This window comes from Etheostoma cragini, chromosome 3 (genome assembly GCF_013103735.1).
Source record: "Etheostoma cragini isolate CJK2018 chromosome 3, CSU_Ecrag_1.0, whole genome shotgun sequence".
Taxonomy (NCBI): domain Eukaryota; kingdom Metazoa; phylum Chordata; class Actinopteri; order Perciformes; family Percidae; genus Etheostoma; species Etheostoma cragini.
The window spans coordinates 24,096,127-24,110,324 of NC_048409.1; the positions used below are offsets into that span (position 1 = coordinate 24,096,127).

General features: G+C 39.6%; 1 protein-coding gene across 1 annotated transcript in view; it reads left to right on the plus strand.

Moving 5' to 3' along the window:
- Nucleotides 1-14,198, plus strand: part of zgc:153039 (uncharacterized protein LOC767698 homolog) — a 61,483-nt gene that overhangs the window by 30,465 nt on the left and 16,820 nt on the right. The window contains exons 8-9 of the mRNA XM_034866706.1: nucleotides 604-686; nucleotides 7,409-7,533. Of these exons, the coding sequence (XP_034722597.1) occupies nucleotides 604-686; nucleotides 7,409-7,533 (208 nt within the window). The remainder of the gene's footprint in view (nucleotides 1-603; nucleotides 687-7,408; nucleotides 7,534-14,198) is intronic.

Sequence of the window (14,198 nt, forward strand, 5' to 3'; positions counted from 1 at the left end):
ATCCTGCAGGACTGGGCTGGTATGAGACTGAAAAACTGTTCTGTGCAGACTTCTACCACACTGTAGTCTTTCAATATTTTGTTCCTTATTTTATATTCTATTTTGTGTAAATCTCTAAGAAAATGTCCTCTGGCTGCAGTCTTTGCAGGCCAAGTGAATCAATATCTCATGGAGACTTGTGGTAGGTACAGTGTCATCATCAGGATAAGCCGTGAGGAGGAGGTGTCAGTAGGAGAGCTCAGGGTAAACTTCTACCCTAAGTGAACAGGCATCATGCGAGTGACATCTGGTATTTCATTTACTTGACGCCCACAGTGTGTCAAAACTTTTTTTTCAGTGTTGGGAATACAGTAAATGCCTGCTGACATTTGATAGACAATTTTGCGTAAAAAATTCTTCATTTAATCCAAAAATGGTAGTTAATTATGTTATTTTTTCGATTAAACCTTTCAGCATATGACTTTATCCCGGGTTTCTCGGATGTGGGTTTTAAAGGTCAATGGTGATATTGTTAAATGGAAGCTGCGGCTGGAGAAAATATTTCATGCTCAGAATTCCTTACAATTTAAAGGTTTTCAATAAGATTTCTTTTCATCCCTGCAGGTAAGGCGCTATCTCCGGCTAAGAAGACGTCCCACAGTGGTAACCCCTGGGCCTCGGTGCTCCTCTCCTGGTTCCTTGTGCAGGTCAGTGGCGATAAACAAACGCAGAATGATGGAGAGAGTCAACAACGATATTTGATCGTGCATGATTACCTGGCAGTAATCATCAGAAGCAAAATCCCAGCAAATCTGCCACTTTAGGCCTCAAGTCTCAAAGGACAAATAACAGATTAAATAAAAGTTATTTAATATGAAAATGGCTTTGTACTTTGCTATCAAAGTTCAGATTTGAATCAAAGTGACTCACAGATTTCTGAAATTAATACCACTTTAGGTTTAATTCACAGACATTTGGTGTAGTTTGTCATAAATAAAGTTAGAGGAAAGGTGTTCCGTGGTGAAATACGTACTGTATCAACTTTGGAGGGTTAGGGATAATAAAAACATCAGTGGTGGCTGAATTACACTGGAAGGGAATGCAGAAATGATTACATGAACCAATAGAGGCTGCCTGGGCAGCTCACTTGGTAGTGTGCACGCCCATACATAGAGGTTTACTCCACAACGCCTTTGCTGCCTGCATGTCTTCCCCCTCTCCCTCCCTTTAATGTCTTCAGCTGTGCTGTAAAAAATAAAGACCTTAACGTGAACCATCAGGGAGAAATCGGGCATACAGGAATACAGTAGTTTTAGAACAGCTAATCAGTTCAAACTCACTTTTTTGACGGACAAAAGAAGGCAAAAAAAATCTGTAGTGTTTTTTTCTTTTCCATTGTGTCTTCTATGGGAAGTAAATAAGTCACGTTAGATTGAGGTGAATATAATCGTCCACCTCCACAAAGAGGAGGTGGATGATCTTAGAGCAAATAGACCTGACAATCCCATCATTATCAGAGGTGAGTCTGAGTGGCTTGTCATTATTTGCACGCTCGCTCTCTCTCTCACTCTCTTTGTCCCTCTCCCATCCTCCTCTCTTCACCCCTCGCCACTCTCAAGAAGTGGAGGAGAAGCAGTTAGATGGAAATCGTTAGCTGCGCCGGCGCTGCCATCAGAGATCATTGACTCTCTCGTCCTCTTTCACTGTGCCTCTTCCTTTGCCATTTGAATGATTCACTGATGACAAAAGTCTGATTGTAATCTCATCTCACACACTCGGATTGAAAAGGAAGCAAGAAGAGGGGGGGGGGGGGGGGGGCACAAGGCATAGCTTTCTTTTATTGGACTTTACAGTAAAGGGAAATTAGATGGAATGCAAGAACAAGGGAAGAAGACAAACTAAAAGTGTAAAGAGGATAGGTAAACGGCAACCTTGCACAAATTAATGCAATGGAAAGATGGACATTGCACATGATGACATTGAAATTCTACAAATGTGGTCAAGTTTTTACAGTCCCTTCAAGAATCTTCTGATAACAAGAATAATGCAAGTGTAAATTCAAATCCCTGGAAACCTTGTGCAAAATCACTCCAGCTGTAACAGTGCTTTCAAATTTTGCCTATCACAGCAGTTTCCCCACACAAAATCCAATTTGAAACCACTATTTTGAGCCGAAGTCAAGTAAAGATCAAGCCTCAGTGTTTGCAAACAAAGGTCATTGTACTCCAGCTCCTTCCTAATTTCTGAGCTCCTTACCCTACAAGGGTGAGCCCAACCACCCCCTGAAGAAAGCCCATTTATACCATTTGTAACTCTTATTTAATTCTTCCGGTCACTACCTTAAGCTCATGATTGTAGGTGAGGGACGAGAAACTTAGATTGACTGGTAAATTTGGGAGCTCTTTACCACAACTGTGTAGTGCAACATCCGCATCACTGCTGACGCAGCACCAATCCACCAGTTGATCTCACTCCTGAACATGTGGATGGAGCCCTAGACACTTGAACTTCTTCACTTAGGACAGTGACTCACAAACACCCAAAGGGAGCAATCCATCGTTTTCTGGCAGAGTACCGTGGCCTTAGAGTTTGATGTGCTGACTCTCATTCCCACTGCTTCACAAGCTTGAAAAATGCTCTTCAGATCCCAGTCTGAACAATCCAGCGAAGTTCTTAAAGCGCTGAGGAGATTTGCAGAAAAGGGGATGCAGTGCTGGGCATGGAAGTTTAGTCTTCAACATGTAACAACATGGATGGATTATCTGGGATCCCTCTGTTGTATGTTCAGTATTGCATGTTAGGAAGAAACAAGATGACTTTATAGACTCAGTTCAGGGAAAACAAATGTTACAGAAGCAACTTTCCGGCTAGATAACTTCACAGACTGGCAGTGCCGTGCGGATATCACACATCATGATCAGCAGCATTTGGAATAAACAGTGATAACTTTGGGTTTTTGACTTTGGTTTTATTTTATTTTCCCACTGTATGCTTATTAAACCACGAGTAATGGTCATAGAAATGTATCTAACTAATGATGTTTTTTCCATTACTACATAAAGTGCCGTGACCTAACGCGACACACACACACACACAGAACATTGAAGGTGTTTTTTTTTTCTTCTCGGCATGTGGCTGTTGCCTCAGCAAACACTTGTGCTTCATTATTTGATTAAACTATAAGAGAAAATATTTATCTACTGTAACTAATGGCTTCATTAGCCATTCTGTATCTGGACAGCGCACATACACAAGTACTATCCTGTTGTGACCTGTAACCCAGAGACATCTCTGAAAATGTATGGCAATTTATGAACACTGCTTCCCAGTAAAAACAGTCTTACATATCTTCACACAAAAACATATCCACGAAAGATTTAGTGTGCGCGCACACACACACACACACACACACACACACCTGCGCGGTGACAGCATTTGTCCATGCTGGCCTGCGTCTGAGTTAATGGCTAATTAATTCTCTGGTAGAGAAGGCTCCTAGGGGAGCTCTGGAGAGACACCCACTAACTTTGACTGTCAGAGGTCAGAGATGCTCTCTTCCCCGCTTTCTCTTTTTCACTCTTCTTTCTTTCTCCCCTCTCTCTTCTTTCCATCACATCTTTTCACCTCTTCTTCTTTTGCTACCATATCTCCAACCATTCGTCAATTTCTCTTTCGTTCTGAACGCCTGTCAATAATGTGACCTCATTAATCTCAATTCCCCACCATTACCTTCTTTCCTCTCTTCTCGTCACCGGTTTGCTTCTGCTTCATGGTCACAGAGTTAGTGATCAGAGTTACTGTACTTCTTCCCTACCTAAATACCAGTAATATGCTCTTGAGCTCAAGAGAAATAAACTCCAACTTAGTTTCCCAGCAGGCAATCGTGAAACACATAATTGGAGCAATAGACTATATTCTGTGTTTGTTCCTTGGTACACTACAGTAGTTACCTCCACGCAATTAATCGCATACAGATAACGAAAGCACACTTGATGAGGATGATGATAAAACATCCACAGAAAATATTTCATTTAGTAAAGAGCTCATGCTGACCTTTGCCTGAAAGGTTCCCTGTTCAGGCACACTTTGTAGGAAGATGTGCTACAGTAAGGGAAGCGGTGGGGAAGACTTCCATTGTTGTAACTTGAAAGTCTTCAAACCATTGCACATTTCACTAGAGCTTGTTGGTAATGAGTGTAATTTACACATTGAATGAAAAGTTAAGCTTTAGTTCTGTGATGGGCACAACTGTGTGGATAGAAATAGTGTGCAAATATACCAATATTGTATTAAATGAGGGTGATCTTACTTCAGATGATGAACTTCAGCTGTTGTAGGCCATTCATGTTTACTTTTTAGATTCTTTGATCTTTGCAAAGAAAACTAACTTGCAATAACTATATCAAGTTTAATATTAGGCAAAGTTGTAGCTGTTGTTGCAAGTTTTTAAATAGTGTGCGGGAGTTGTGTTTGCAACTTTTGACCTGCTTGTTCCCCTCCGACGCACTTGTCTCATGTTGTAGATGGGCGAAGTATTTTTCTGTACAGATTCTTCAACCTAAAATCTAAAACTGATAACTTTAATATGAGAGGAATATAGCATGAAATAAATTAGTTGTGCATCCCGCAGACACAAACTGTGATTTCCCTGAAAATACTACAATCCTTAAATCGTTAAAGCCGCACCAACCAATTTCAACAGTGGAGTGTTTGTTTGTTTTTTCCCAGCCTATAATTTTACTGATTCGCTTCACTCTCGTTGCTCTCATCAGCCTTTTTTTCCAGCCCGGAAGCTGTTAGTCCTGATCAACCCACTGTACACTGCCTGGCCAAGCAGCTGGTGAACATAATGGAGCATTTAGCAGCTAAAAAGCCAGATATTTACCTTCCATTCTCAATGTATCTCAGCTTGACTGTGTTGTCATGTAGCTGTCGTTGCTAACATCTCTAATTGCATGCAGCCGAAGAGCACCCTAGATACCATCTTAATTAACACTGAACATTAGCTTCATCAGTGGCCCCCGAAGTGGAGCTTGGGGACCACCTGTGGTCTCAAAGTGACCCACGGAAAAAAGGTAGAACAATTTAATTGTAACAGTGTCTTGCTCCCTAGAAGGGATAAATTAATGAAGAAATAACTTTATTATTGTGTCATGCACACAAAACGTATTCCCAGTCCAAACGGCCTTACAAGACACCATTATTTATGACAGAGGACCACATGCCAGAATAGCAACATAAACTAAACAAATAAACCTTGCATGTTTTGCCATGCTTTAGAAACAAAAGAAGTTATTCAAATCTAACCAACTAACTAAATAAGACAGATAATTATATTTATCAGCAGAACATCTTTATAAGGTTTCTTTAGACCAAAATGGACACATACTCAATTATCTGGGGATCCTTGACTCTAAACACTTTGTGGAACCTCAAGTCTTGAGAACGTATTATAAAGACCCTATGTGTGGAATTTTGTTTGGTTTTTAATTTTATCATTATTTTGACGGCATACATTTTTATTTTTATAAAGATGTGACAATCCTGTGTTACTGCCATTCCTTCTCAGTGTTTAGTGGTGGGATCTGATAATTGGTTCCATTTTGAATCCATTTCACAGTTAGCAAACTACCCTGATTAATGAAGCTCACAGGATAACAAGTCTTTTATCGAACCATTTATTTTCCATCACTCGTCTTTATAAAAGAGCAAATGAGCAAACTACAAAACATTCATGTAGCAAGCGTCGGCTATGATGTTGAATTGTGGACTTTCATCCAGTTTTGTGACCGTTCAATTGTTGACTAATATCACAAACTTCATTTTAGCATTAATACTGTGTGTGTGTGTGTGTGTGTGTGCGTGTGTGTGTGTGTGTGGATAGATAAATAGATATTATTGATCCCAAAAAATGGGAAATTATGGAATATATATTTTTATATATATATATATATATATATATATATATATATATATACTGTATTTACAATAAATATATTGTTTATACGTATACAGTATATGTATGTAAAGGCCATAACTTGATTGTTCTGTAGTTGAATCTCCAGAATTTGTTCTGAGTTTCTGTTCTGTTTGTTTGACACGTTTAGGTGTGTTAGTACTAGTGTAGGCTAGTTTACAAGCCTATCATGATCCTGTTTGCAATTTACAAAAAGCAATGTATAAAACCGTAAACTTCCAACACACAAAGAGTTTCAGTAAAGTAGGAGCCTTGTGTCCAGCTGTTAAACTTTTGTGAAATGAAATATATTTACGTCGTCCTAAATGATCCCATTTTAAGTCTTTTTAACAATGCAATTGAACTTTTTAGTGAAAATATCATATTATTCAAAATAGAGTTTAGTTTCAAATGCCTTAAAGCCTTTAATTCCAATACATGAGGGCTTTAAAGACTGATACTTGAGCTTGTGTTGCCTGTTTTCATGTAAGACTAGATGACAGAGGTAAATCAGTTGGTTATAAGGCTATCAGGTAATAAATGACTTTAGTTTGACTCAGAGACATCACTAGGGTTGAAAGACGGGGGGCTCAGCCCCGAGGCTATGCAAAACTTTCCCTTGCAAAGTCTTACTTACAAACTCTAATGTTAGCTTTTAGATACATCAAAGCTGCAGGAGGGGGATTTACTTAGGCCAGAGAAGCCCCTGCTGAGTTCTTCTTTAGGCTAAGCCAAACCAAACGATTCGTTGGACTAATCCTATTTCATTTAGAAAAAAAAAAGAGCTTAAATTGTGTGAAATATAATGTTCTCAGTGCCGCTGCACTCAACAAGGCGGCCAAAAAGACGAAACAGACAACATGTCTGCCCTTCCCACTCCTAACGAAAAACACACTACTCCAGTCAGGCATGATATGCTGAACTAGCTCATTAGAATATGGTTGACAAGGATCCTATTTAAAGTATGTCTGAATTTAATAACCTGAGGGTGAGAGGAATAGAAGTTCTAGTATGTATAGTATAGGTATGGATGCTCATGTATAGCCTAGTCTAAATTTAGGCAATATCTACATACTTGTTTAATTTATTACAGCAAATGAAAGCAGAAAGTTAAGTTGGTCAGAATATTGCAATCTATAATAAATATCATGAAATATTTGTATTTGTATAAACTCCTGCTTTTCTCTCTCTCTCTCTCTCTCTCTCTCTCTCTCTCTCTCTCTCTCAAATTGAAGGATATACTGGTACAATAGCATTAACAGTGACACTATGCTATGTAGGGACTGATATTGTTTTAATAGAGATTGCAGGCTATATTAATGATAAAGAATGGAGAGCTTCGGCTACCTAACTAGGAGAGCTATTTCTTGTATTTCTGTCCAATTTTGAAATGTAATGTTGCTGTGAATGTTAATCCCCTCTCTCTTTTCCCTCCCTCTTTCTCCCCATCTTCCTTTGTTCTTTCTTTTTTAGCTGGTGCTTTTTTCAGGGAAGCTCAACACCATCGCCAGTATTGTGACCATCTTCTTCCTGTTAGTGTATGCGGCTGTGGACTTGGCCTGCCTTGCTCTGGAATGGGCATCTGCACCAAATTTCAGGTACACACATGTCCCTTTCTTAACACCTAGTCATCCTGTCATAATAAAGGTTCATGGGTGACCCCCTGCAATGAGGCTTTCTGTAGAACATTTTCCTAACTAAACACACTCTTTTTTTTCCTACCTCTGCCATTGTTTATGTATGTGTGTAAAATTGTGGTTGTATGCCAGCTGGATGCTGCTATGGTGACAGTGTACTAATTAAAAGACATTAAACTGGCCACTGCTTATAGCCCCATATTGGAGAGGGACTGACAGTAAAAATATGTGTGTTTGTTTTTGTGGGGGCGCAGCCTGAACTGGATGCTCAGGTAACAGCCCGTGGAGATGTTAAGACATTGTGTGTGTGTGTGTGTGTGTGTGTGTGTGTGTGTGTGTGTGTGTGTGTGTGTGTGTGTGTGTGTGTGTGTGTGTGTGTGTGTGTGTGTGTGTGTGTGTGTGTGTGTGTGTGTGTGTGTGTGTGTGTGTGTGTGTGTGTTGTTTGTATTCCTAGTACATTTGGACTCACCCTGATTTATAAAAGCTCCCTGGAGCTATTTTCACACAACAGCGGCATAACCAGAGGACAGTGTACTTTATACATAACTCAATGATTACATCATGACATCAACGCTGCCAGGTTTTCCATTCATTCTGCAACTAGTTATGAGTTATTCTATATTTTCGGTGTGAAGTGATCAAATATCATCCGAAACTGCGGATCTAAATCTTTAATTTATAAAAGTGTATCCCCAAATCCAATAAGCTATATTGTTTTTTCTGAAGACATTCCTTGATTAAATTCCTTCACTGGTTGTAAAATACATTTCAAACAACATGACACCTCTGCTTCTGGTGGAGAAGAGAAACTGTTTAAACACCATCCTTTACATTTTCTGTTAGGACAGATAGCCTGCAGCCCTGCGTTTGCTGTTATATATTCCTTTGTAGTGATAGTTGAAAATTAGTCATAAGACGTGTGAGAACGTTTCTACTTTCCACATCAAGGACACATTTGTCAAGTCTAGATGACACCAGGATACGGCACCAGACGTACATCTGGAAAATAAAGTCATTATCTTCCTGTAATATTGGTTCTCTATGCAAAATGGGATTTATTCAACATCAATATTTTGTATAATGATATTAGTGGATTGAATTAATAGTTGCATGTTGGACCACAATTGTCAACTCTGCTGGAGCAATTTGGTGATTACCTTACTGAAAGGCTGAGAAAGGAAATGTCTTCCCACCTGCTATTCTTTACTTTGTTTTTAAATGGAATCACAGAGAGAATTTTTTTATCGCAAATTATTCTTGTCAGATTTTAGGGAAGATGACTAATAGACCAATATCCTATTCAGAGCAGTCCTTTTTCACAACACAGGCCTTTTTAGTGCTTATATAACTGCATAGTAAAAGTACTGTATAACCATGTGATATCTGGAACTATATATTTGGGGGAAATTAATCTGCATTGTGTTAATGAGCGTTTATAGCATATATTTAATTTAAGCACATATTCTATTGTACCTCTATTGTTAATTTTTTTCATCATACTTGAATCTAATCATTTAGTAATTTCGTCTCATAATTGGATTTTTAAATACTTGAAAAATGGGAAATATTCAGAGACAAATCCTTTAAAAGAACTGCTGTTCCTACTACATGACAAAAGCCTGAATAAGAACGTGTGTCTGTGACAGTGCAGTTTGTAAGACAACATGTTTTGATTACGTCTTTTTGTGGGTGGCAGGTGATTGACAGGAAGCAGAGTCAAATACAATGCTGTTTGTGTGCGCAAAGATATGGCTTATTTCAGTTATGGATACTGTTGGATGATCTCTTTTATTCTGCCTTGATTTGAGATCTAATAGATCTCCAGAGAAGTCTTAACTTGACATGAGCAGATTAACTTCACACAGAGAGGCTACACTAACATGTCACACCCAAGTGTATTAATAGCTGCCCAAGTATATTTCAACCCAGTTTGACAATGACAAATACAGTTTAACATCATCTAGTTGTTTTCTTAATCCAAAGGAACAGCCTAAGTGTATGTCAGCTCTCGCTTTTGCTAATTCAGGTCGGTGGTTGTTGACCCTGTACTCAAATAAACCCCAATCGCTGATAGTCATGGAAACTAAGGAGTTGCCAGTGTCTGCATTGATCATAGATCTCAGACGTTCTTCTTTTGTCATATGGAGTCAGTGATGTGTGAATTTTGTACCGAGTATAGCTAAAACATTTAATTGCGTCCCCTTCTGGCCACTGCTGAGGCTGACTTGGTAATAAATAACGCGCACCGGTATTAATATGGTGTTGGTCACTTGCATCAAGTACAATGAGGCAAGAGGCACAGTCTACCACTGTATATGGGAATGCACGAAAATGAAAACCTTTTGGCAAGATACTATTAATATAATGTTATCAAAAAATCTACCACTGGTTCCTAGACTTGCTATTCTGGGTATGTATCCAACCAACATACAATTACCAAGTAAAGAACTTAGGTTTGTAGTCGTGTGTATTTTACCAGCTAAACGTATAATCGCTCTTTCTTGGAAAAAGCTGATGGGCCAAGACTGGATGTGGATCAAAGGAATGGTGTCAAACATGTCAATGAAAAAGATAATGTACACTCTTAGATGTAAAGAAAATATTTGATGATATTCGGAGACCTTTTATGTACTTCCTAAGACACAATGTCAATGTTGTTAAACTACTTCGGCAGGAACAAGCCCTGGGGGAGTAGGGTAGCACTGGGATCTTAAATATAAAAGCACCCTTTTATCTTAATTTCAATTTTATTCTCATATATATATATACACACACACACACACACACACACTATGATACTCAAATGGTCAGCCCAATTACAGAAAGAAAAAATGGGTACCCAAGCTAAGGGTTAGCTGTTGTCATGTAGCTAACATTGGATTTAACTCTTGTTAAATCTGGTATCTTCTCAATCTATAATCCTGCAGCTCATTTTGAGCTCAATTCAGAGACCTGCTGTATAATTGTGATGAAATGTGCTGACATAAAGCGGACATTATGAGGAAAAAGCTTCTCGTCTGTGGGAAATAATAAGTCATATGTCACTTGGATGTGCACATAAGTCAATAATTCACCTGCAAACCATTATTTGTTCATTTATCCGTAGTGCATATGTGATTTTGAGTACCTGACACCTTAAAATAATAGTGATAAGTTTATTATAGTTTACCAGTTTTTAATTAAGTTCTTGTTGGCAGATGTTTTATAAAGTTGCCATACCTTGGTTGTACTGTGAATCATTTCACATTTGTAAGAATGTTAAAATCCATCAATTTCAACAGCCACAAGAGTGTGCTGTGAACATCAGTATATCAGTGTGTCTGCTTTGTAGTATTAGTGATAGAGAATGTGGGGACTAACTTTCTGTATAGCACACTCGGAGTGCCCAGTGTTTCCTCTGGTGCCTTTCATGTACAGTGCTGTGTGCTATCTGCTCATGCCTTGTTATCACTGTGACCGCTGGCAAAGGCTACAGGACACAAAGTTAGCCACAAAACTTTTCCTACCGCTGATCTCTCCGCTCCCTGTCGGCCGGGGGACCCGGGACCCCTGGAGCTGATAAGGCAGCTTTTTGTCTGGCCGCCCGCCCGCTTGGGCCTCCTTCCCCTGAGTTGTTAATTCTGCTAGTTCATTGTTGCTGTGTTACTGGGTAAATTTCAACATTAGTTGTTTGTGTGGGTTTTAGTTTTTTTTGTTTTTCTGCTTCTTTCACACTGCTCTCTGTCTGGATCTCTCCCACGTCTCTTTCCATGCAAAAAGAATTAAAAGCCATTTAGCGCCGTCTCTCCCCCTGAGAACTGCCCTGTAATTAGCATAACTAATTTAGCAGAAATATTTGGCTTTCCTTTAAATTAGCTGTTGTGTAGGGGAGGGAATGAAATTATGATGTAGCGGAAAGATGTGTGTGTGTGTGTGTGTGTGTGTGTGTGTGTGTGTGTGTGTGTGTGTGTGTCTGTGTGTGTGCGCCGGTTGTGAGTAATTTCCGTCATATTTGTGTGTTTGCCTTTTTTATCTTTGTGTGTGTGTTTTGTGTGAGGAGGCTTCTGTTTGCTGCAGCTTTATCAGCAGTGGCTCCAGCTGTGTTGAGTGTTCCTCAGGGGGTGCTGTGTGTCCTTCTGATGATGCTGCATGGGCACCGGCTACTTGTAGTTGTGGCTTAAACACGCATGAACACACACATAAACACATGTACACACGGTATCACAGGGTCAGTGGCCAGGATTCAGGACACAACTGAGTGCTGCACACTGAAGCCAAATGATGTTTGTGGAAAGCGTGCAACTCGGTCACACACAGGCAATGACATTCAGTCAGAGTGGGCAACTGTAGAGCGACAACAACTGGCGGCTTAACAGAAACACACTCTCTCTTTACTTTTACCAGATCAGTGCCATGTGATGTCCAAATTACAGCAGCATTATCTGCAGCTACCTGGATTGCTGAACCATTAGCTTAAAAAACAAATGCTTTGTCCTCTACCCCGCCCGTTCTTGTCCAAATATGAGTCAGAGTGATTTGACAGTGTGTAAAGATCCAGATGGATCATCAACTATTTCTGGATGTATAAAAGAAAATAGGTTCTTATTGAATAATTATGTGTGAATGGATGGGTATGTCTTGATAATGGTTGAGGACTAAGGTGCGTGCCTGAAATCAAAATGGATGATAGGATTTCTTGATTGTGTTGTGCTGAGGTGTATCAGATAAGATGACAGGGAGATTCATCCCTTCATGCAGTTGTGTTCAGGTAGTTTTTAGGTCAAGTTACAGTGCGCTGAATTGCTTCCCATGTTATTCTAGGCTGATCCAATATACAAGTGGTTTCTTAAGTTAAAGTAATTTCTTAAGATCAGTCCAGTCACCACTGCTGTTGTGCCAGTGTTGGGACGCTGCCTGACGTAACGTCTCATACACTCTGAACTTATAGAGTCTGGCAGCATGTGTGTGTGTGGGCGTGGCTGTGGGTGGGTGTTAAGGATGAAGTTTCTGTCCTCAGTTTTCCTCAATTATGACGTGTCTTTTGGCTAAATGCCGGGTTTCCTCTCTCCATCTTCATCCGTTTCTTTTTCTTAATGTCTCTAAGGACTTGATTGGCGGCGATTATTTCAGGGTGCTTTTGCTGTGTCAGCTAAGTGCCATCAGTCGCTGGAGAAGAAGAGAGACGGCAGAGGGGATGAGAGCGAGGTGATTGTCTGGAGGTACCAGTGCCGCTGATGATAGAGGGGTCTCAGACAAAAGAGGTGGGTGGGGAAGGGCGGACCTGGTCGGCGAGCTTTTATCCTAATTGCACCTGCTCTCCAATTGGATGGAGAGAGAGCGAGAAGATGATGGAATTGTGGCCACCGCCAATGCTAAGTGATCAAGTCAAGAAGAAATAAAAGCAAAGTTGAAAGACTGGAGGTCATTATGGTGCAACAGTGGGTATGGGCTAGGATGGGTCTTATATGTCAGGATAATATTGTCATCCACTTACAACAAATATGATATAGCTTCCTACCGAGTTTTAACAAGATAATATGCTTCATTATTATTTCTTTTGAAAAGTCTCACTGGAGATATCATTCCACTGAGCTTGGGGACATTTTACTCAACAGGTTCAAGAAAAACAATGAAACAATGAAACATGTCCAACTCTGGCTCAAAAGCTGATGGCCATCTAACTTTTTTCATCAGTGTAATATTGAGTGGTGAGTTTAAGTGTCCCATATGATCTAAATGCTGTTTCTGAAGAATTTCCACCCAGACAAGAGTAGGTTTTTGCAACTTGCCTAGAATGTACGTTTTTACCTATAAATAGTCAGATAAAACTCTCCAAAATGCAGAGTCAAATGAATTTTAAAGAGCCACAAATCTTCTGTTTACATCAGTAAACTCCACACAGCAGGCTCATGTTAAGCATCCCAGCTATATGCCAAGGGATACTTAAGGGACAAGAGAAGGAGTAATGCTTTGGAGTTAGTTTTATATCTTGCTCAGAAAGGACAACTACAGCATGATGATGAGTCTTGCTCTCGGCCCCTTTGTTGCTGAGAAGTACAAATACCAAAGAAAAACCTGGAAAACAGTCTGCAGCAATCTATAAGAGTAAGTCAGTAAGTAAGAAGACATTCCTGCATGGAAAAGCCAAAACATACTTGAGTGTATCAATTAAAATTTGTTTATTACAAATAACTGACAGGTAAATGTTTCAACTTCAGGAAGCTCAGTAATGCTTTGATTAAAATGCTAATGTTAGCATGCTAACATGCTGATATTGAACTGGTAATGTTTACCATGTTTATCATTGTAGTAACATTTGCTGATTAAAAACACAAAGTAGAGCTGAGGCTCATGCAAAGCTAGATGAATGTAAATGTAAATGGACGGTTCTTATATAGTGCTTTTCTAGTCTCAAAGACTACTGTGTGTGTGTGTGTGTGTGCTTGTGTGTGTGCTTGTGTGAGTCTGTTAGTTACATTTACGGGTAATACATCCGATCGCACAACAACTATCTGGCATGTTTTTTTCACCTGAAAACACCAACTTTTGTAAAGTAAAATTGTTGACGTCCTGGCAAGATGATGATCTTATTAGGTTTTGTTGCTAGGAGAATGATGTTCTTGCCTGCCAGCTAGTAGTTGTGACGT